The sequence below is a fragment of the Bos indicus genome, chromosome 28 (genome assembly GCF_029378745.1).
Source record: "Bos indicus isolate NIAB-ARS_2022 breed Sahiwal x Tharparkar chromosome 28, NIAB-ARS_B.indTharparkar_mat_pri_1.0, whole genome shotgun sequence".
Taxonomy (NCBI): Eukaryota; Metazoa; Chordata; class Mammalia; order Artiodactyla; family Bovidae; genus Bos; species Bos indicus.
The window spans coordinates 25782614-25806280 of record NC_091787.1 but is presented as its reverse complement, the minus strand read 5'-3'; the positions used below and the strand labels follow the sequence as shown (position 1 = coordinate 25806280).

General features: G+C 48.0%; 1 protein-coding gene across 4 annotated transcripts in view; it reads right to left on the bottom strand.

The window, feature by feature from the left end:
* HK1 (hexokinase 1) overlaps positions 1–23667 on the bottom strand; it is a 131828-nt gene that overhangs the window by 33910 nt on the left and 74251 nt on the right. For all 4 annotated transcript variants that reach the window (XM_070781822.1, XM_070781821.1, XM_070781823.1 and 1 more), the window contains 3 exons: positions 18242–18404; positions 5812–5960; positions 37–156 (listed from right to left, as the gene is read on the bottom strand). In XM_070781822.1, coding sequence (XP_070637923.1) covers positions 37–156; positions 5812–5960; positions 18242–18404 — 432 coding nt within the window. The remainder of the gene's footprint in view (positions 1–36; positions 157–5811; positions 5961–18241; positions 18405–23667) is intronic.

The window sequence follows — 23667 nt, the reverse complement described above, 5'->3', positions numbered from 1 at the left end:
GTGTCTGGGAAGCCTGATAATCCCAGAACGTCTTACCTCGTCTATTCTGGATTGCCGACAAGGGAAAGAAAATGTGAATCCCACAGGTAATTTCTTGTCCTTGATTTTTTTTTTCTCCATGAAGTCTCCCAGGCACTCAGCGACGTGATCAAAAAGCTGGAGGAAGCACAAGAGAGCAGTTGGGAAGGAGAAAGAGGACTTAGCACTTCAGGAAAAATGTGAGGGATTCTCTGCCCAACACGGAAAGGAGCCTGGCTGCCCTTGCTGCCCATCCCAAGGCACCTGGCGGCCAGGTGGGGCTTTCCCTGGAGGTTCCGTGTTAAGACTCCCCATGCTTCCACTGCAGGGGATGTGGGTTCGATCCCTTGTTAAGGAACTAAGATCATGTATGATGTGCAGCACAGTCAAAAAAAAAAAAAAAAAAAGGAAAAGAGAAGCCAGGAAGTGCATGACTGGCAAAGAAGAGTCCCTTGAAAACAGCCTGCCTCGTGGGCCAGCACGGCTTAGGAGGCCTTTTTAAGCCTTCACGTGGCCTCTCGTGTATCACCTGGGTACTAAGATGTATCATCTGGGTATTTAGGAAATGTGAAAATAAGAGAAAAACAGTTCATCCTCCACTACACACAGGCCATGGACCGCCAGCAGCCACCCAGGCAGAGTGGCCATCTGGCCCCTTCTCTCTAACTCCATCTCTCTCTCCCTCACTGTCAGTTCCAGAAGCTCTGTGAGTCAATTCCCTAGCCTCCAGGCCACTTGAGTGATCTCACAATCTTCGAGGTATCCAATTTTTACTTTTAACTCAAGTTCAATATGCATGCAAAAAAGTGCACGTATCCTAGGTGAAGGGCTCACTGGATTCTCACAAGGTGCACCCACCTGTGTCAGCACGGACACCCTCCCGTGCAGTCACTGCTACTGCCACCCACGCTCACAAGGCCTCGCAAGCCACTCTGACTTCCAACGCCCTTTGCATGGTTGTCTACAACGGATAAAAGGAACAGCAGTGTGCACTCCGTGGCATCTGCCTTCCTTTCCTCTACATTATGTGTGTGGGCCATCCACGTAGTTGTGTACTGCTTCTCACTGCTGCACAGTATTCTATGGTGTGAATAGACTACGATTTATTTAGTGAACTGAAATTTAAGTTCTACGACATGTTGTAGAACTTGCTGGCTCTACAACATGCTGCCAGGATATGCATATGTATCTTAGAAACCACTAGAAAGAAGTCAGAACACTGTTCCCCTAGCCTCTGTGTGAATACTGTCAATGACGGCAAGCTCATCACCTCTAAGGCAACTTCTTGGATTTATCCAATACCTCCCTCTTTCTCTAAAGTATATCCAGAACTGAATATAATATTTCATATGTGCTCTGATCAAAAAAAAAAAAAAAAGCTTAGTTAAACTAAGAACCTCCCTTTCTCTTAGCTCTCTACCTCCATTAATATAACCAAACCATATATATGCTCTTTTGGCAACCATGCTACAGTCTAGGTAACCCCTCTTTTTTTTTTTCACGTGGCTGTCATCTAACACTAGGCCTCCCGTGTACATGGGATTGACACAGCTAATGGAGCTTCTTGAAGCCCAGAGAATGCAGCGTTTGCAGGGCTGAACCACAGTCACAGGAAGAAAGCTCAGCCAAGGCAAGGCCAACTGCCTGAAGGCTTTCTCTGCAGGGTCCTTCCCCTCCCCCCCACCATATTAAACTTATAGTTCTATTCAGGTTTGATTTTAACAAATGTGTCCAGGAGAGAGCCCACGGGAAAGGGTGGAGTCCATGGGGGTAGATCCCCCCCAAATGCCTGAGGAGGGGGCAGGTCCCCTCCCCTCTCCTTCTCTTCCCTCCTCATCTAAAGGGATTTGGGGGGAGACCTATACAGGGGAGGAGGCTGGTCCCCAGGCTGTGGGGGTGGTGCCTGGGATAAAGGGCTATGGAGGAACAAGAACCCAGACCAGGGAGGAGTCGGGGAATGGCACAAGGACCATTTGCCAGAATCCACAGCTTTCTGATTCCAGATTGAATTTGCAGATAAAACACAACTAGACCATAAGCAGCACCCACTTCCTCTCCCCGCTAGGGCTCTGGTTCGAGGGGAGAAGAGACAGTTTCACCAAAACCATGGTCTACTCACTCCAGGCCACTCTGTCGGAGCTCCCTGACAGATTGAGGGGACAGAGGAAACCAAAATTAAACGTCGGATAAATTGTGTAGGAGGAACCCAGGAAGGACCCAGCCAGAGCTGGGCCAGGCACCACGGCTGCCCCTACAGCCACTCTGTAGAGTCTCCTTGAGAGGAGGCCGGAAGTCAATATTCCCATCCCCATCTTTCCCCAGATGTCTCTGACCCAGCTCTGCAGTCTGATCTTCCTGCCAAAGGAAAGGAAACCTTGTCAGTTCTGACTTGGGAGCCTCTGTCCCTGAGTCACTATTACTGAGGCCATGGTGACAGTGGCAACTCTGACCAAGGAGACACATGACCACCTTCCCTGGCAGAACCCAGCTAAGCTTCCTGCGACCTACATTTCTGAGCAACGTAAACCTGTTACTAAGCCTGACAGCTCGCCCCACGTCATCTGCCGGAAGAAGCTCCAGGCTCCCCGTGGCCCTCAGGGGAGCCAGCTGGGCGGAAGGCAGGCAGGCTGCGGGCAGGAAGAGGCAGGGAAGTGAGTTACACAGGGCTGGGGCGCTGGAAGCAGCCTCTGGATTGAAGTCAAACACACCCACCCCTTTGCACTCTGCTAAAAAGGAAATGCCATTTGTGGGATGCCCCAACGCAGGGGTGACAAGCCTGCTCAGAATAGACAGGAAGCTTCCCCCAGGCTAACTCGTGTCTGACCAACCAAAAAGGGAAGTTATCCAGCCTCTCTGCACTCAAAATTTTAGTGACTAAAAAACATTTTTTTTTCTTTCCTGACAGCATGCACATTTATTTAATTTAAATAAATTTAAGTTATTTATTTAGTATTCAAAACTCCCCAAGCTAAATAAGTGATGTTTTAAGGACGCAATTATATTTCTGAAATTATTAATGCTTAAAACTGTGCTGACACTTTCAAGATACTTTATTTCTGTGTGTGTTATGTGTGTGTGTATAGAGCAAGAGAGAAAAAAGGGTAAAACAAATAGTTAATTGGGAAATCTGGATAAAGGACATAAAAAGCTCTTTGTGCTTATCTTAAAGTTTTTTTGAAAGTTTAAAATTATTTAGAGTAAAAGGTTTTAAAATCTGTTAAAAATTCCTGCCTATGTTTGAACATGAGATCATAGCCCCAAGAATTCAGCACAATTCACAGGCTGTGAGTTTGAGCTGCTTCATGGGCAAAATGGGGCCCTTTGTGGACTAGAGTATTCTATAGGTCAACAAGACATATCAGAAAAATGGGCCACCGATATTTATTGCTAACCTCACACCAAACTTCTAGACGAGAGGTTGCCTCTTCATCCCTATTTTTCAACTGCCAACCCTCTCCTCCCTCGATCTCTTGAACTTTCCTCCTTGCCCACACATTTCTACACTCTCAAAAATTTTTAGTAAAAACGCTAATTTATTAATTAATTAAAAAGAGTGCTCCACATTGCTAAAACTGTCACATCTGGAGCCAGACTGCCCAGGTTCAAATCCCAGCTTTATCGCTTATGTGCTGTGTGACCCAAGGGGCTGATCACTTAACATCTGAACCTCAATCTTCTCATCTGTGAAACAGGAATAATAATAATATCTACCCACAGAGTTGTAACGATGATTAAATGAGTTAATCTGTATAAAGGGCTTATATCAGTGACATACATAACAAGTTCTATGCAAGTATTTGCTCTAATAATATTATCATTATCCTCATCAACATCAACATCTTTTCTTTGCAAACTGCTTGAAAGGGGCAGCTGCAGAAACAGCTGCAAACAAAGTAATCTTGGAGCTGGGAAGAAGGGGACAGAGGCTGGGACAGACAAGGTCCTGGGGGCAGCAATTAGAAGAATCATTAGCTTTGGAACTCTGAAACAATAAATATTCACGATGTGTGAGAAAGCATGATACACAACTGTATGATCTTAATTACATAAAAATGGACGCTTAGTTGTGTAAATACACAAATGAGACCTAAAAGGACACATCAAATGGTAAACTGCTCACGAGTTTGGATGACTGTGTCTTCTGCTTCTTGTGTTTTTTGGTTTCCTAGTATGCACATGTTAACTTTTAAGAAATAAATGTTTTTCTAAAAATCTTAAAAAAAAAAAAAAAGTCACTGCAGAAGTGATGCAGCATGCATGCACCTGAAGGAGGGCATCCCCTTAATTTACAAACCCTGCTCCTAAAAAGCCAAGACTCACAGGAATGTCCATGGCATGGGGGGCAAGTCCCAGAGGTGAAGGCAGGAGGCAGAGGTGGCTCCTCCCAAGGGCCATGGGGAAGAGTGACTAATCAGTATTTGTTGGCAAATAGAAAGAGCAAGATGCCAACCGGAGGCTGCTGGCCACCTGCAGAAAGGAGCAGTGTGGCGAGCACTGGGCAGGGTGAGGAGACCCACTCGCTGGAAGCCTTCATGCACACACTGAATGAATGAGCCAATCTCTGCAGCCCTGTTATGGAGGGATAGCGGAGAGACCTCCGGGCAGGGGCATCCGATAAACGATGCACCTGTTTCAGTGGCTGATAAAAAGTGGCCTAAGGACAGTGTCCCCATCAGTGCTCACAGTCTGAAAAGCTCTGAACACAACCCCCGCCCCTCCTCGGCAGCAGGTGAAAGACCAGGATTAGCCCTTTTCTCTGGTAGAAGGAAAAGGTGGGATTTGCATTAGGTCCCATCCATGGGAATTTAGGAACAAGGAGGAGTCAAGAGAAGGCGCTGGGCTTCATCCCAAAGTCCAGCCCAGAGCCATTAGGTTTTCTGCAGAACTTAGTCATGAACCTTGCTGTGAACACACCCTCCCTAAAACAAATATTTGGCAAGCTCTGAATAATACATATCCTGACAACAGCCATGACCTAGGAGGCGAGCTCTAAATGGGAGGGGAGGGGTCAGAACATCTGCAGGAGACGGGGAGGAGCAGAACAGGACCAGAAATGACTGCAAGCCTGTCAAGGGCTGTCCACAACCTGATCACAGGGTCCTCAGTGAGCCTGCGACCTACCACCCACCACAACCAGATGGGGAAGCAGGAGGGTGGACAGGCCCTTCTGAGCACGCGCATGGCCTCGGCCAGCAAAGGAAGGCAGCCCTTCCGCTGGCAGGGGTTACAAGTGTGAGAGGAAGGGATGGTGACTTTCCAGGCAAGGCCCTGCCCTCGCTGCTTTCCATGCCAAGGTCTCGTAGGAGACTATTCAGTTGGGAAGCCAGGAGCCCTTTAGAATAGTCCTGGGGCTCTGAACTCAGATTCCTGCTGTCCCACAAGGTGACAGCCACAACTGACGAGGCCGAGGCCTTGGGGGACTGGGTGAGGAGGACAATGACTTGGAAGAAGGGCTTTCACCCACGGACTCTGCTGTCCCTCTTCTGGGGAACCACCCCAGGATCCTTAGGGAATGAATGCATTTACCCGCTGGGCCTCCTCTTTACACCCCTCACCTGACAGGCCCCGCAGCTGAAAGGACCAGTAGCCCCCTCCCACCCTCCAGCTCATTCACACGGTGGGGATCTCTTCAGGCAGTCATACCCTTCCACCCGGGAGTCCTCCTCTATGTATGCCTATGATGGACTCGCCCCAGGGCTCGGCCCACCACTGCTCTGGGGCTGGTTCCTGGGGGTACCCTGGAGCCTGATGCTTAGGCCACAGGGGCTAGTCAGAAGGGAAGTAGAGACCCACCTGGCTTCCACTGCCATGCATGATGTTCTCCGGGGTGTCGTAAACCTCAGACTCCATATGAACAGCCTGGTTCTGCTCGTGATTCACCTGCACCCGCAGAATTCGAAAGGAAGATCCGCCAAGATCCAGGGCGATGAAATCTCCCTTTTCTGTTAGGGAGACAGTAACATCACATCAGATTCAAGTCCCCTGGGAAGGCCACACGCTTCACCCACTTCTCAACAGGGTCTGGCCCCACTTCACCGTGCTTTCGGCCACAAAACAGGAATCATGTAGACCCCATCACTCTACAGCCCCACCTGGAAGAGTGGGCAAGAGAAGCCCTCTCCCAGCCAGGCGTCCCTAGGCAGACAGCTTCACACAGTCCCACTCAGTCCCAACTGCAGGAGAACGAAAGTATGAACTTCGTTAAAGTACTAACCATCGTTCTCCAACTCTTTTCCCCTTCTCACAAATGGCTATGTTATCCATAAGGTAAAAATAAAAACAGCACTTCAACTCAGAGAAAACCCTACATCTGAGGTCTATTCCATGCCTTGAGTTCCTTCCCCATCAGCTGAGACACCAATTCCAGCTAGTCCATAGCTCCACTGATTCCCCAGGGGATTTTTTTTAGATTGTAGTAAAATACACATAACATAAAATTTTCCACTGCGACCATTTCTCAGTGTACAACCCCTTGACATTAAATATGTCCACAGTGTTACACAACTACCACCACCATTCTCAAAAATTTTCATCACCCCAAACAGAACCTCTTAACCATTAAGCTGTAATTCCCCATTTCCCCTGTCCCCAGCCCCAGGCAAACACTATTCTACTTTTTATTTCTATGAATTTGCCTATTCTAGATATTTCACATTGTATCAAGTCTCCAGGGTTGATCCCTGTTTTAGCTTTTATCAGTAGTTTACTCCTTTTTTCAGGCTGGGTGATATTTCATTGTATGTGTATCCATTCATCAGATACTGGACATGCATGCTGTTTCTGCCCAGGGGATGTTTTTAACAGAAGTCCCTCCTGGTCAAGAGTAAACCGGTTTACAAGAGTCAACCGGCTTGAACCGGCGTTATTCCTCACGACCAGTGTGAGCAGTGATTGGGGTGGACCTCAGTGGGTTAGAGAAAGACAACAGGCCTGTGTGCCAAGACTGCCACAGAGCACCAGTGGAGGTGGCCGCGATGAGAAACCAAGCCACTAAGCCTCCACCCAGCATTCTTTATCCCAGGTCCCCTCCAAAATCAATGAAAATCTGTTAATTTTACTTCTGATGCTACATTATCACTGTCTCACCATCACCTTACTTTCTTGATGATGACTTTTGAAGCATAAGAGTTTATAATTTTGATGAAGTGCGACTTATCTTTTTTCTTCTGTGGCTGATGCTTTTGGTGTCATATCTAAAAATCCATTGCCAAATTCAAGGCCACAAAGATTCGTACCTATGTTTCCTTCTAAGAGTTTTATAGTTTTAGTTCTTACACTGAGGTATTTGATCCATTTTGAGTTAATTTGTGTACATGGTCTGAAGTAGAGGTTCAGCTTCCTTCTTCGGCACATGGATTGTTGCTGCTTGGTTGCTGAGTCATGTTTTTTGTGATCCAATGGACTATAACCCACCAGGTTCCTCTGTCCATGGATTTCCCAGGCAAGAATACTGGAGTAGGTTGCTATTTCCTTCTCCAGAGGATCTTCCCGACCCAGGGATCAAACCCATGTCTCCTCTGAATCTCCTGCGCTGGCAGGCAGATTCTTCACCACTGAGCTACCAGGCAGGCACTGTCAAATAGCAATACCATTTGCTAAACAGACTATTCTTGCCCTCACTGAACAGTCTTGACACCCTTGTGAAAAATCAAGTGACCATAAATGTATGGATTTATTTCTGAACTCTCAATTCTTTTTTTCCCCCTGTTTTGAGATGTAATTGACACAGTGAACACTCAATTCTGATTCATTGATCTGTATATCTATCCTAACAGCAGTACCACACTGACCTGACTGCTTATGAAAATTTGAAACCGGGAAGTGAAAGTCCTCCAACTCTGCTCTTCTTTTGCAACATTGTTTTCACTATTTTGAGCCCCTTCAAGTTTTTATTTTTTTTTTAAGTAATGGATTGTTGGGTTTTTTTAAACTTCTGTTTTATAAACTGACACCCTCTTTGTATTTGATTCCAGCAAACTTTAGGCTCTGACACACTGCTCTATTGCTGGAACTTAGAATGGTTGTTTGGCATATAGTATGAACACAACCAATATTAATACTTGAATTAATGAGGGTGGCAAAGGAATCGAGGAATAAACCAAAGACATTTACAACTGAATTTCTCTTCTTATCCTCACAAGCTCTTTGAGGGAAAAATCACAAGTTAGGATTCTTTACATCTGCCCTTGGTACCCGGGGTAGTTCAATAAGTGCTTGGTAGCTGCTTGATCACAAGGGTTGGTGGCCCATTCATTCATTCAAGGAAGTTTGGCTTCTTGTTCATTAAACAGGAAGCAGTCATACCACTGACTGGTTGGTTGTTTTCTTAGTAACAGCTTTACTGAGAAATAATTAAAATATCACATTTGATTTTATTTTTATTATTTGGCCATGCCACATGGCTCAAGGGGGCATGGGCATCAAACCCATGCCCCCTGCAATAAAAGAGTGAAGTCCTAACTGCAACAGTGGCCTACCAAGGAAGTCTCCATCTATCACATTTTAAAGTGTACAGTTTGGTGAGTTTTAGTATATTTACATCACCACTACTATACAGAAATTTTTCATCATCCACAAAAGAAACTCTATACCCATTAGCAGTCACTCCCCATTTCCTCCCAAACTACCTCATCCACTACCAGCCACTAATCCACTGTCTGTCTCCGAGATTTCCCTATTCTGGACATTTCATTACAATGGACACGTACAATATGTGGTCCCCTGTGGCTGACTTCTCTCATGTTCCATAATGCTTTCAAGGTTCACCTGCACTGAAGCATATACCAGTACCTCATTCCTTTCTGTGACAAGTTATATTCCACACTATGGATATACCACATGATGTTGCTGATTCTTAAAGAGATTGGAATATCAGACCATCTTATCTGCCTCCTGAAAAACCTGTATGCAAGTCAAGAAGCAACAGTTAGAACCAGGCATGGAACAATGGACTGGTTCAAAATTGGGAAAGGAGTATGTCAAGGTTACTTGTCACCCTGCTTATTTAACTTGAATGCAGAGTACATCAAGCAAAATGCCAGGCTGGATGAATCACAAGCTGGATACAAGATTGCCAGGAGAAATGTTAATAACCTCAGATATGCAGATGATACCACCCTAAATGATACAAAGCAAAGAAGAACTAAAAAGCCTCTTGATGAAGGTGAAAGAGGAGAGTGAAAAAGTTGGCTTAAAACCCAACATTCAAAAAACTAAGATGACAGCATCCAGCCCCAACACTTCATGGCAAATAGATATAGAAAAAATGGAAACCATGACAGACTTTATTTTCTTGGGTTTCAAAATCACTGCAGATGGTGACTGCACCCAGGAAATTAAGAGGCTAGCTCCTTGGAAGAAAAGCTATGACAAACCTAGACAGTATATTAAAAAGCAGAGACATCGCTTTGCCAACAAAGGTCTGTATAATTCAAGCTATGGTTTTTACAGTAGTCATGTACAAGATGTGAGAGCTGGACCATAAAGAAGGCTGAGCACTGAAGAAATATTGCTTTCGAACTGTGGTGCTGGAGAAGACTCTTTGATCCCTTGGACATCACGGAGATCAAGCCAGTCAGTCAGTCCTAAAGGAAACCAACCCCGAATGTTCAGGAAGGACTGATGCTGAAGCTGAAGCGCCAACATTTTGGCCACTTGATGTGAAGAGCCAACTCATTGGAAAAGACCCTGATGCTGGGGAAGACTGAGGGCAGGAGGAGAAGGGGCGAGATGGTTGGATGGCATCAGCGACTCAATGACATGAGTTTGAGCAATCTCTGGGAGACGGTGAAGGACAGGGAAGTCTGGCGTGCTGCAGTCCATCAGTCTCAGAGTTGGACACAACTTAGCATCTGAGCCGATAGTCCAAAGGAAAGAGACCAAGTGAGGCTGCTAGGAAGAAGGTGTCTCAGCTTTGTGAGAAATTCTGACCCTGATGTCACAGGTCATTCAAATGAGTTTTGGGTTTTCCCTGAGTTCCCATCAGAATCCTAATCCCTATAGTGCTTACACTACTACTGGGTAAAAAAGTAAACGGGATATGAGAGGGTCCCTTCCCAGGAGAATGAATTACTAGAACATCAGAAACACTTAACTTACTATCATTCATTGAGCCCTTCTGTTCTCCAATTGCTAAGTACTTCTTCTGTCTCATTTTACTTTTAACCCCTCTCCACTCTGTGAAGTAGGTACTATTATGATCCCCACTCTGCAGATGAGCAAGTAAAGTCTAGGAGGGGTTAGGGAACTTGCCCAAGCACATAGCCAGTAATTGCCAGAGCCAGAATTTGAATCCAAAGCCCAAATACATAGCCATCGGATACAACTGCCTCTTGGACAGACCTCAGGAACAAGGATCCCCAGGGACAGCATTAGCGTGAGATGTCAGCATGTCAGGAATGGCTACATCTCTCTATAAACCACTTGTATACAGGGAAACAACACACGCAAAAGCGGACACTGTGCTAGGATGAAAATATGGGTGCTTTTCCTTCCTAACATTTTTATTTAATTAATTTATTTACTGTTTTAATTTAAAAAATAAAAAGTTATTTATTTCACGTTTTGCACTGGCTTTCATCATAACTTAAAAAAATAGCTTGAGAAATCTTGATAAATCAGTCAGGTCAAAAGTCTCATCTTCAGTTGAATCAAGGGACTAGGTAAAAGCAGGTTCTTGTGCTCAAGTTCCATGTGATGGGGGATCTCTTGCTTATTGGTGTCATTGTCAACACACAACAGGTAAGAGTTTTTAGCCCTTTGTGCAGGAAGGAATCAGGTTTCAGGCAGCACCTCTGAAGTCCCAGGTCTCAAGTTTTCAAGCAGGATAAGTTTAAATGATCTCATCTGTCTCTAGGTCAGGGAAGAACCTGGCCTTAGGGTGCATGGGGCTGGCCCACACTTCTGCAGCTCTGTAAGACCCCTGCCCCGTCCCAGCCTCCCACCACAGTCTGTCCATCTCACTTCTTTTTTTTTTTTCAACAAACACAGGTCAATAGGGTTTCAGGGAGTTAGGGGCAGAGAAGGAGACCAGAAAAGTTAGTCTTGAGATGATCTGTGAAGGGGCCTTTCCCTGAAGGCATTTTACAAGCAGACACTGTTAAGCCCAATGCAGCCCCTGATCCCTTCCTGAGCAGTGACCCTGATTCCAGGGTGTGTTTGTGCTTGCTGAAAGAAATGGCAGTTGGCATCTCTTCTGTAAATCACATTTGCAGCACAGGAAATATGGGACAAATATTAACTCACCTACTCCATCTATGGATAAGGTAGCTCCAACCAAACCTGCTGAATGACTTGCTCATGGTCACGCCTGTGGTAAGGCCAGGGCCCTTCCCTTTCCTTAGTCACTCATATACTTGCAAATACCGGGATGCTCATTAATACACACACACACACACACACACATATACACATAAAAGTTTTATCTTCCTCATCCGGGTGATGAGCAATTTGAAGGCAAGGGTAATTTAGCAGGCTTACTTCCTTTTTCCCAGTACTGAGTCCCATATACAGTAGACAAATCAGAAAGTGTTTGCAGCTAGTTCAGTTAGAACACCTGGGTTAAATGCATGGTCTGTTCAGCCCTATCCTCTGCCAGGCAACGGGCATCAAGGAATGACTTCTGGCAAGGACAGCAAGGTGTCCGGAAAAAAGCTTTGTTTGCTGTCTGGCGTCTCTTTAGATAATCACCCTTCCTGTTTTGTCATCTGAATTGGGGTTGGGGTTGATAGCCTGTTCCATGTGACCCAAGAGCATCCAGAGTCCCCAACTTTGGCCAACGTGATTGGTTCAGGGTGGGCACGTGACCCACATCAGCCAATCACCACCTTCTCCAAGACAACCTTGGGACCTCTAGTTTGGAGATGTGTCAGCTACGGCCGCTGGGGCTCTCTCTGCCCCCATAAGGGACAGGCAGCCTACGAATGCAGAGAAGGCGATGGCACCCCACTCTCGTACTCTTGCCTGGAAAATCCCATGGACGGAGGAGCCTGGTAGGCTGCAGTCCATGGGGTCGCAAAGAGTCAGACACGACTGAGCGACTTCACTTTCACTTTTCATTTTCATGCGTTGGAGAAGGAAATGGCAACCCACTCCAGTATTCTTGCCTGGAGAATCCCAGGGACAGAGGAGCCTAGTGGGCTGCCATCTATGGGGTCTCACACAGTCGGACATGACTGAAGCGACTTAGCAGCAGCAGCAGTAGCCTACGAATGAAGCCTTGGTTAAGAGACAGATGAGGCCTTGATTACAGGAGCCAACTTACAACTACATTTTCCATTATGTGAACCTAGAATTCCCTTTCTTGCTTATACAACTTTGAGTTAGATTTCTTTCAGTTACAAGCAGAGGCTGCTGGGTTCAACATTCTTTATAGGCAATGGGCGCTCCAAATACCAACTTGCCCTCCATAAAGGAGGTATCCTCCCCTTTATCTCAGTTGGTCCCCCCATTCAGAGTCGTGGTGTTCAATCACCCAGCTGCAGAGGAACCAGAGCTGTAGTCTGTAGGCTCATCCACATTATGAGGGGTTTTGGGGTGGCGGGGAGACAGCCTGCCTTTGCTTCCCCCCTTTTTTTGTCTCCTCCCTCCCATAACATCACAGGGATGCTGGTGAATTCTGAAAAGCTCTGACATTTTCCTCCAGGGCTAGACCTCTACATTTAGGTCTGATGGGTAGGGGTCCTTTGGCCGCATCAGATGAGAAGGGCCTTCCAAAGTTGGGAAATTCTTCCAAAGAATTCTTCATTGTTGTTTAGTTGCTAAGCTGTGCCTGACTCTTTGTGACCCCATGGACTATAGCCCGCCAGGCTCCTCCTTCCATGGGATTTCCCAGGCAAGAATACTGGAATGGGTTGCCATTTCCTTCTCCACGGGATCTTCCCAACCCTCAGAACGAACCCACATCTCCTGCATTGGCAGGCAGATTCTTTACCACTGAGCCACCAGGGAAGCTCATTAAGAATTCTTAGAAAGTCATTTATTACGTTATACTGATGACCAGCAGAACAATGACTCTCTGTGACTCTCATGGTGGTTTGCAGTTTCCAAAGCACTTTGATCCTTTTGACAGCTTTGTGAGGCAGGCACAGCAGGACTGCCACGCCCATTTTACAGATGAGGAAATGGAGGCTTATAGCAGTTGAGGGACTTCTCCAAGATCACACAGATAATACGCAGCAGAGCCAGAGATTAATCCAGTGGTCTGAAACTCTATTTTCCCCTTCAGTTTCAAGTTCAGTCTCCTTGCAGCAGTCGGCTTCCTTCTTACTTCCTCTTCAAATCTTTGGCTTCAACCTTCCTGCCTGCCACTGCCGAGACTTCATCCTACATTTCCCATTTCCACTGAAGCCAAGAAGAACTGCTCTTCTATAGAAGCCTCATTAAACAAAGCATCTGAAGGGCCCCTGGCAACTCTCCACTTTCTAATGACAGTCATTATTACCAGCAAATAATGGAAAACAAACACCGAAACAGATGTCTCTCTCGAGTCCAGACCTGTGCTGGAATACAGCGCAAACAGAACTCAGCGTTCATGAAATGCCTCCCGTTGCCTGCTCCATGAATTAATCCTGTACACAAGACACAAAGCCTCCTGTCTGCAATCCTGCTAGCCAATGAGAGTTTACACCTTCATCAGAAACCCAACTGGAATGCTAGGCATTTAGGAGATTTCATCAAATGAGAGAATTTCTGAGATAATCCAACCATCTTCCCACATAAGGACAGAGAAAGGTAAGTGAACAGCCCAAATGCAGTGAGAAAAGGAAATGTTTTCCTTCCTTTGGCTGGAAAGCAGTATATCTTAAGCCCCACCAATTTAACTGTGAGTGTGCTAAGGTGCTCAGTCATGTCTGACTCTGCGACCCTAGGGACTGTAGCCCGCCAGACTCCTCTGTCCATGAGGATTCTCCAGGCAAGATTACTGGAGTGGGTTGCCATGCCCTCCCTCCAGGGGATCTTTCTGACCCAGGGATCTTACATGTCCTGCATTGGAAGGTGTGATCTTTACCACTAGCGCCACCTGGGAAGTCCAGGAAGAAGCGTGTTAGTCATCCAGTCGGGTCTGACCCTGCGACCCCATGGACTGTAGCCTTCCAGGCTCCTCTATCCATGGGATTTCCCAGGCAAGAATACTAGAGTGGGTTACCATTCCCTTCTCCAGGGGTTCTTCCTGACCCAGGGATCAAAGCCAGGTCTCCCGTATTGCCACCAGGGAAGCCCAGGACCACATCGCAAATCAAACATTCTAAACTTATCCTCTGGGTGAAGAGCACACTAAGGAACCACAAAGCAGAAACAAGGAAATCTTCAACTCAATTTACCCTCAAGAAGCTTACAGTCTAATTGATATTTACAATATCCTGAGTGATAAATGACAAGATGAGAAAAAAAGGGGAAGTTTCCCAAGTGAGAACCAAAGTCGGGCAGGCCTTCTGACAGAAGCTGGATCCAGGTGGGCAGCTATCCCCAGAAACTGGGCACCTTTGAACAAGGGTTTCTGTTTAGCCAAGTCACCAGCATAAAAAGGCTTCAGTATCTTCCTCCTTTATGTATTATTCATATCTTTCCCATTGCAAAAAGGATATGTAGCAGCTAAAAGCCACTTTAGGGTTTTGCATCTTTTTTTAACCTAATGTATAGATTACTTGAGAACAATTAGAGAAAAAGCACTGCCCATTAAAATTGTCAAAAGGGGGGAAATTAACAAAAACGGGCTGATGACATTTTCAAAAAAATCAATACAGTTTCAAAAGCCAACAGTTTCCAGTAATCCAGTCATCAAGGTCGAGGTCAGCAGGAAAGGAAAGGTTTGTTTCTCCCTCTGACTTGGAAGTCACATCACCGCTTGACAGGCAGGGGCACCTCTCCACTGCAGTGACTCCAATTTATCCTTTGGTGGTTTGGGATTACCACTAATTTTGTCACTGACTAATTATACAGGTGAAGCAGTAATTAACATCTCGAAAAGAGACTAGCACCATGGTTTACTATGAAGGAGACCCACATTCTGGCTCCTCCAAGGGACCTTGTGGTTGGAGGCACTTCCATCAAAAAGTGGCAGGGACTGGACTGGTGTCCAGGGCCTTGGCATCAATGTCAGTGTCTATGTGGGGCTGGAGGGACCATTCCTGGAGGAGTGTGGGCCCCTGGACACCTGACTTGAACCCACCCGTGAATATTAGGAATAGTCATAGAGAGAAGAGCTATACAGTATATTATGGTTGCACAGTATCCCCCGCAAAAGGTATTTCTGTAGAAGTCCTAACCCTGGGTACCTGTAAATGTGGTCTTATTTGGAAAAGGGTCTTTTTAGATGATGTAATCAGATGAAGAGGAGGTCGTGAGTGTGGGTTCTAATCTGACTGGTATACTTATTAGAGGAAAATGCCACACGACATCAGAAGCTGAGAGTGGAGAGATGCAGCTACACGCCAAGGAATGTCAGGGACTGACAGCCTCCACCAGAAGCCAGGAAAAGGCAAGGAAGGACAGTCCAGTGTCTCAGGAGGAGCACGGCCCCAGTGACACCATGACTTTGGACTTCAAGCTTCCAGAACTGTGAGACAATCACTCTCGTTTAAAGCCACCCAGTTCATGGTACTTCATTACAGCAGCCTTGGAAACTAACACAGAGCAGAAGAAACAGTCCCCAGGGAGGGCAGAGGGAGGCGGAGCTGGGGAAGGCCTAGCCGTGCAGGCCAGGGGCTCAGGGCTTTGGCGTCTCCCCTTCCTCCTCTCCTGCTCTCAGCACTGCTCTGTGCTCCCGAGGGGCCCTGAACATTCGGGCCCATTCACTTCCCTTCACACTGGACATGAGAGAGGCTCAGAAGGAGGCATGGGGCCCAGGCTGCTGGCTCCAGTTCCACAAACTCTAGGACAGCATTTCCCAACATGGGCGTGATCACCACCTACATCATCACATTTAAGACAGCACTGAATGTGGACACATCGTTATTTTATGTAATGCGAAGAGAGAAAAAAAATTCTGCTCACAGTAATTTAAAGAGGCAACTGCTGCACAATGCACTGCTGATTTCAGAGGACTCAACAACGAAGACAAAAATAGGGTCTCAAAATAGATGAAATATAGTAGTAAATATTGGGGGAAAGAGCAAACAGGTTTGGGGAAAAGGCAGGTAGCCGAGTTTAACAGGTTTCTCTCCTGTAGGACTGCTCAGGGCCTTTAGCACCCTGGTATCTGCTTCCAATTTCTTTTGTTTTCGTTTTGATTTGTCCATGTCACGTAACATATGGGATCTTCGTTCCGATCAGGGATCAAATCCATGCCCCCTGCACTGGAAGTGCAGGGTCCTAACCTCGGGACTACCAAGTCCCTGCTTTGGATCTCTAAGAGGGATCTTTGGAAATGTTGTTTTTCCCAAATAAGAATGCATTTGGAGCCCTGTTTTCAAATGGCTAGATTACTAGTGTATCTGGATCACACTTTGAGTCCCTCAGCCCTAAAAATGGTGTGTGAAGGTATGAGGTAGGGCATCCCCTGCTGACACACGGGCCACGGAAGGGAAGCTGGCTTGCAGGCAGCATTTAGGAGGAAAGGGAAGAAACGTCTCATGGGACAGGCCAGCCCGGGGCCAGTCACACAGGATCGGGGGTCCCCCAAGCATCAGGCATCCTTCTGAGTTATCTAAGCAAAGCCAGAGTGGGGGCCCTGGGGGGGCGCGCCTCTATCTTATCTCCCTTTCCCCTGTCTCTCAGCTGACAGCATGCAGAGCCACATCTCTCCTACAGAATTCAATGAACCTGGTAAAGACACAAATGCTTCTGGACACGGGTGCCATTCGGGGTTGGGAAAAGTAGGAGCAAACTACAAAGCCAGAGACATGAGAAAAAAAACCCAGGGGACACTGTGGTCTGGTCACTCTGATGGCCAGAATCTCTTCGGTAGTCATAAAAGAGCCTAAACTGCTGGTGAGCAAGACCTCAAGGAAAACAAAAGGATAAAAGTGGAGATTTTAAAAAGTCAGGAAACATGAGAGATACAAGTACCAGTGCGTGTGCGTGAAGTAAACCCCACCTGTAGCCACAGCGCACACAAGAGCACCCGCCCTTCCACGGTGTCCCAATCTCGTTTAGGACTTTAAAGGCCGGCTGCTGGCACAAGAGGACCTTCCCACTGCAGCCAGTCGCTCCAACACACGGTGCACCTGCCCATCTTTCATAAACATCAGCTGAAACAGCTGCAGTTTTCCCGATGGCCATTTTGAAGGCTGCATATCAGATGCCTCAAATCCCAGCTTTAAATGAGTCCCAAGAGCAGAGGGGAAACAGGAAGAGAGTGTAAGGGCCACACTCTCGGAGTGCGTACTCACAACCCCAAGAGAAATCTGACTTTCATAATCTCTCTCCCTCCCTTGCACATGGCAGGTGAACCCCAGCCTAGAGTACAGAACCCAGCTCAAGGCGGGATTCCTGGGCATGTGCTAAGCTGGGGTAGGCACAACACCCACCACTGGGTCAGCCAGACAGAATGACCTCCACTGAGCAGGCCAAGGCCAGGCTATGCCCTCTCAGCTTCCACTCTGCCAAGTGGAGGGACTGAGGCCACTCCCCTAGGGCGGGGGCAATGACAATTCTCAGGAAGCCCCCAAATGCCCACTGCGGGACATGAGCCACACGATGCAGACCAAGAGGGTAATTTCCCTTTTCCAATCCTACTCCCCTCACCATTGCTCTGCTTGAGGGGCTACCCTGACTTAGCATCTATGAAATTTGTTCAAATGGGGACCTGAATCTCCCCTCTGGGTCTGAGATCCACCTGGCCATTAGGATTGCTGCTTATCTGGGATAGTACAGGGAGGCCCTGGTGCCCTGATGGAGAGATTCTCCTAACATGAACCCTTGGCTTGTTCTGGAACCTTTCCTGTCCTGGAGATGTAAGAGTTATTCACACAGCATCTGGAAGATCCGTGAACACTATGCTCTCTTTCCACAAGTCACTGGACAGTCAGGACGATCAGGGGAGGTCAGCCTGGTCCAAACATGGTGTCCCCTATCACAAGACAGAATCTCAACAAACATAAATTGGATGGATGGATGGATAGGTGAATGGATGGATGGGAGAACAGACGGATGGAACAGTGAATGGATGAATAACTGGATGAGTGGGTAAGTAAATGAATAAATGAACAAATGATGGAAGTTGGAAAGATGGTTTCACAGAGCATTCAGCCCTGAGAGCCCAGTCTCTGGGTGTGAGACTCACCTGAGCCATCGGGAATAGACCTTACAAACGTTGGCAACATCTTGACTGTGGCTGTCGGATTAAAATCCCGGGAGAGGCCATTCTTCATCTCCTTTTTGAAACGATTCATGATATCTAACAGAGTTTCATCAGAGAGCCGCATGGCATAGAGATACTTGTCAATCTGGAGGAAGGATGAAAAGAAAAAAAAGTGAGGCCAAGGCTGAGGAAGGTCGTTTCAGCTCCAGTCTGGTTGGAGGAGGACAGGGACGGCAGGGTGAGGCACCCATCTGTCTAAGACCATACAGATCCATGGGCTCTGGAGCACCCATGCTGATCCATCATTGAGCTGCCATCAACCATGTTGCTCAGAGCAGGTTTGCAAATGCTCTGAGCCCTGGTTCCTCTCCTGTAAAATGAACGAGACACCTCCAAGGTCCCTACCAACCCTTGAATATTACATGGAAACTGTCCTTTGATCCCCAAGTACAAGCCAGAGACACATTAAGCCTCCACGTGACTCCTTCCCTCTGGCTCATCCTCACATGGATGGCAGTGCCCCAGAACAAGGGCTCCAAAGCCATCACCTGGGGCTCAAATCCCAGCTCCATCACTCAACAGCTGTGTGAATTTCAGTTTCCTCAACTGAAAAACTGAGATGGTAAATAGAACCTACTTCGCGGAATGTTACAAGATCAAAGGAGACAGAGAAGCCCTTAGAACACAGAAAAGTGCTCAATAAACATCAGCTATTGCTAGGATCGTGAGGCAGTGGTGCTGGTGGGTTTCCTTGGGCATGACTTCTAGGTGAATGGAAATGGCGAGTGAAGGGTTGGAGCCCTTCAGAACATGGTGCTTCAGGCCCAGGGCACAGAGACCTTAACCTCACTATCCCCAAAAGGTCTGGAAGAGCCCAAGTTCCCATGCCTGTGTGCCAGGGCCCATGTGCCCACTCTTCCAGATCAGACCACCCCTGACTCAACCAGGACTGAACCAACCTGCCCATCTTCCTGGGCTACCCACTCTCCTCAAGGATCCCAGGCTCCCAACCTCAGGCCTCCTTGTCGTCATTTGTTTTTCTTTCTTCATAGTACCTTCCCAATGACTCTCCCAAAAGGTATTGACTGGGCGCCCACTACATGTTTGGCTCTGGGTTAGACACCTGTCCTCATGGAGTTCACCGGAAGTCTCTCTGTCTCCTGGCTCATTCTTTCTGCCACGTCCTGCTTTAGGAAGTCCTGATAACCATGTGCCTGGATTCCTGACCCATTCACTGCAATGGTTTTCAGTCTTCAATTTCTCTCCCTTTTTAATCTATCTTCTATACCATGACCACATTTTGCCTTTGGGGGGGCGGGGAAGGGAGGGCGGGAGGCAGGGGGCTTGTCCAGGATATTTCGCTTTCTTAAACTGGGACCCTGATCACTTCACTCCCCTGCTCAAAACCTTGCAATGCCTCCCATGTCCAAGGCCCCTACGCCCTGCAGGTGCAGCTCTGGGCTCTCTGAACTCCAGCCAAACCTCTCCTACCATTCCTGGGCTCTCCTGTCAAACCACCCTTCCTTCTCTTCCCAGTTACTCAAATCTCACCTCCCCTTCAAGGTTCAAATCAAATGTCACCTCCTCCAGCAGATGTCTGAGACCCTCAGGGTACAGATAATGACTCCCTCAGCACTTCTCTCTCCGCATGGTCCAGCCTGGCTCACTGCCCGCTAGACCCGTCATGGGGACAGTGTTTGCTCCATTCACCTTGACCTCCCAGTGCCTCACAAGGAGCCTCACACATAGCAAGCTCCCGGTCGATGAAGAGGCTGATTTATGACTCCATGAGGCTGCTACAAAGGCCTTTGATGCTGACTGGCTTCTGAGAATGGGATCTCATGCTTACATTTCAGGGTGGCTGGAAACATTCAACTCAAGGACACAGAGTAATTTCTGCATATCTTGCTCTCAGGCAGCCTTCTTGCTCTGGATTCCTGCCTCCTGCTGCTCCCAGTCCTGCCTGTCTCCTGTCTCACAGACAAGGCAGGAGTCCTCCAGCGTCCTCTGCGGCCTGTGCCCTGTCCCCACCCCCAACTCTTCTACTGCAACCACCTTTTTCCTTTCCCCTTCGTAATAAGAGAAGGGCAATCAGAAACCGCCGAGAGCTGGAATAGAAATGGCCAGGACACAGCCCCAGGAGACGTGCTCTGTTCTACCCCCAAGGCTGGCAGCGCCCATCGGCAGTTCTTGCTGCAAGTCATGGCGACCATGTGCTGGTTGGAAGAGGCAGTCGCTCATGCGTGAGCCACAGAAGCACACGGCGGTGGGGGCAGCGACTGAGTGCAAGAGTGCATCAGGGCACAAGCAAGAGCAAAGGCCAAAGACGAGGGAGGTAGGGCGGTCTGTGTGATGACGGAGCACAGGTGCAAGAATGAAGCAACTGGAAAGGTGTCAGGAGCTAAGCCGTGCAGGGCCTGGTAAGACAGGTGGACACATTTAGACTCTAAATGTGACTCTACGGAGTATTCGACAGTGAGATGTGGCTCAGAAAGATCACGCTGTGTGCTGGGGAGGGGACGGTTGAGCAGGAGCAGAGAAGAGACAGTCACGGCGCTGCTCTGGCATCTGGACGTGTTTTCCCTACCACACTCCTCACCCTCTTACATCATCTGTCTACTGACATGCTTGTCTCCTCTGATAACTCATGAGTTTCCCAGGGAAAGGAAACATGTCGAGTAGACCTTTGGAACTACCTGGTTGCCTGGAACAAAGGAGGAATTCAACGAATGCTGGGTGCAAGAATACTTTATATCAGGGTTTGCAGTATATCAAGTGCTTTCGTATCCAATACGTCATTTTACCCTCAAAATAACCCTGTCAGGGGGACATTCTTAAGCCCCATTTTCCAGTTGTAGAAACTGAGGCTTCAAGAAGCTAAGTGGAGCCTACAACCACTCCCACCCCTTGGGGAAGGCCAGTCCCCTCTACGGTGCAGGCATCAGGCCCAGGCAAAGCTGCTGAGACTTTCTAGCTGGACAAGGAGAAACTTCTAGAAAGAGCAGGGCTCCACAGCCAGCCTGCCTCCTGACTCAAGGTGCAGCTCAGCACAGAGACAAACCCAAATAGAGCCAAGAAGCTCATACAGGAAAGCAGGCTAGGGACACAGATGCCAACCTGGCCCCCAAGTGTTGAAGGAAGAAGGGCTTTCCCTCTCTGGTTCATGTTCATGAATCATCACATGGTACAACTCCTCTCAGCAGAGATGTGGAAATCAGGGCCAGACAAAGGGTAGAGCACAGGGCAGAGCTGGAACTGACTCTGAAGCCTCTAGGATCTCAGGTGGTACCTTCCGGTCCTCAGAAGCTCAGGAGGGGCCTTTGAACAATAGCACAGATCCCGAGGCTGGGCTGCAGTACCCCCCACCCTGCCCGGCCAGGCAGGCACCTGGTGCAGGGCTCAGCAGACTCGCATCATACGGACTGTGGCCCTTTAAGCAGCCCAGGAAGCACTGGAGCCACGTCAAGAGACACTTGCAGGATACTCCGTGGGAAGTGCCCAGAACCTCACCAAACAAGGGGCCTCTTTCCTCTTGTTCATCAGATGAGCCCTGCCTGGCAGCTGGCTGGGCCGCCCTCTGTTCCACCTGGGAAAGAAGCTGGGAATGGGCAGTGGGTGGAGGGAGGTAGAAAGGAAGGGGGTTCTCCTGTCTGTTTGCTCCAGAGCTCTGCAAGAACCCCAGTGCAAGAGCTGTTTTTCTTATAGAAGGTGGGCCCAGAAGCCCAGGGGGGGAAATTGAGGGAAGCAGGGCCGGAGAAGGACAACTTCTGGCTTTGGGAGACTTGGCCGAAGCCGCGGTCCTCTCAGTTTTCCATTTCTGTCCCCTCTCCAAACAACTCCAGATCTTTCCCTCCCCACTCTCTCTCCCTACCTCTCACATTTCCAGTCCTTCCTCTTCCCTTGGGATACTGCCTCCAAACTCTGCTGCTCTGGCCAAACGCTGGTGTCCAACACATCCCACATGTGCCTTCAACTCCTAGCCCTACATTTTGGTGACAGGAGGGCACGGCACCTTTTCTGGTGGCTTCAAGCTGCAAGCCATCTATCATAGGATGTCTATCACAGACACAGACAGAGGCTCCCAGGAGTCTGTGATAGGAACTCCTTGGGCTCTGGGGAGCTCACGTTCACACTTGGTGTCTGACATGAGCATGCAGGACTCGGGTCAGGCTGGGAAGGAGATGGGGGCAGGGATGCCAGGGTCCCAGACACCACACGCTGCACCGGATCCTGCAGACTCAGCTTAGAGGAAGGGGGAGATGTCGGAAGAGAACACAGCCTTACCAAGCCCCGCAGAGCCACCCAGCCAGCAGAAGTACCCAGTCGCCCCACACTGGTCTAAACTCAAAAGTATCTGTGCCCGACGCCACCTCCTGCTCCCAACAGACATGCATAAAAAAACAATTCAAGACTGGACATGCCCAAGTGAATAGGCCAGTTGTGGCAGGAGGCACCGTAGCTACTGGTGATTTGGGCACTCTGACCCCTCATGGGAAGGGGCACAGCCATGGAAAATTTTTCACTGCCTCTCTCAGCAGAGTAACAGATGTGCCTGAAGTGGCTCAGCACAGGCCTGTGAAGTGAACGTCCCAAGTGAGATGTTTTACTCACAGAGGAAACTGGGGAACAGGCAGTGAAGGGTTAAGAAGGACTCTTGCTTAAGGGCAGAGCAGAGATTTCAACATCAGATGCACTTCTCTTTCTTAAGGGGACTGACTCAGAAAGAATGGGTCCAAGGTGATGAATATTATTTTAATGAGCGCTCATGTTTGCAGAGGACTCTGCCACTTACACACATGACTTTCACATAAATTTCCCATCTGGATGTCATAGAAAGGAAAGAAACGAGCTCGTGGATGTCAGGTGCCTGGCATGAAGTGGGGGCTCAGTGTGTTAGTTTCCTTTCTCCCAGCACAATACGTCAGTGAAGCAGGCAGGAAAGATATCATTATCTTCATTTTATAGCTGAGGAAATGGAGACCCATGACTCACACACAGTCACGTGGTTTATAAGTGGCAGCTGGATCTAGACGCCAGGTTCCAACCCCTCTTTTGGGGCTCCTCCTTATGGATTTCTATTCTTTCTCACATGTGGGAAGAACCCAGGGCTGTGGATGAAGAGAACCGAGTTCAATACCTGCCATTTATTAGCTGTGTGACTTTGGACAAATTACTCAATCTCTCTGATTCTTGATTTCCTCTTTCAAATGGGAATAATAATATTTTTGCATCCCAGGTGGCATGGTGGTAAAGAATCCGCCCGCCAAGGCAGGAGACATAAGAGACACAGCTTCTATCCCTGGGTCTGGAAGATCCCCTGGATTAGGAAATGGCAACCCACTCTGGTATTTTTGCCTGGAAAATTCCATGGACAGAGGAACATGGCAGGCTACAGTCCATGGGATTGC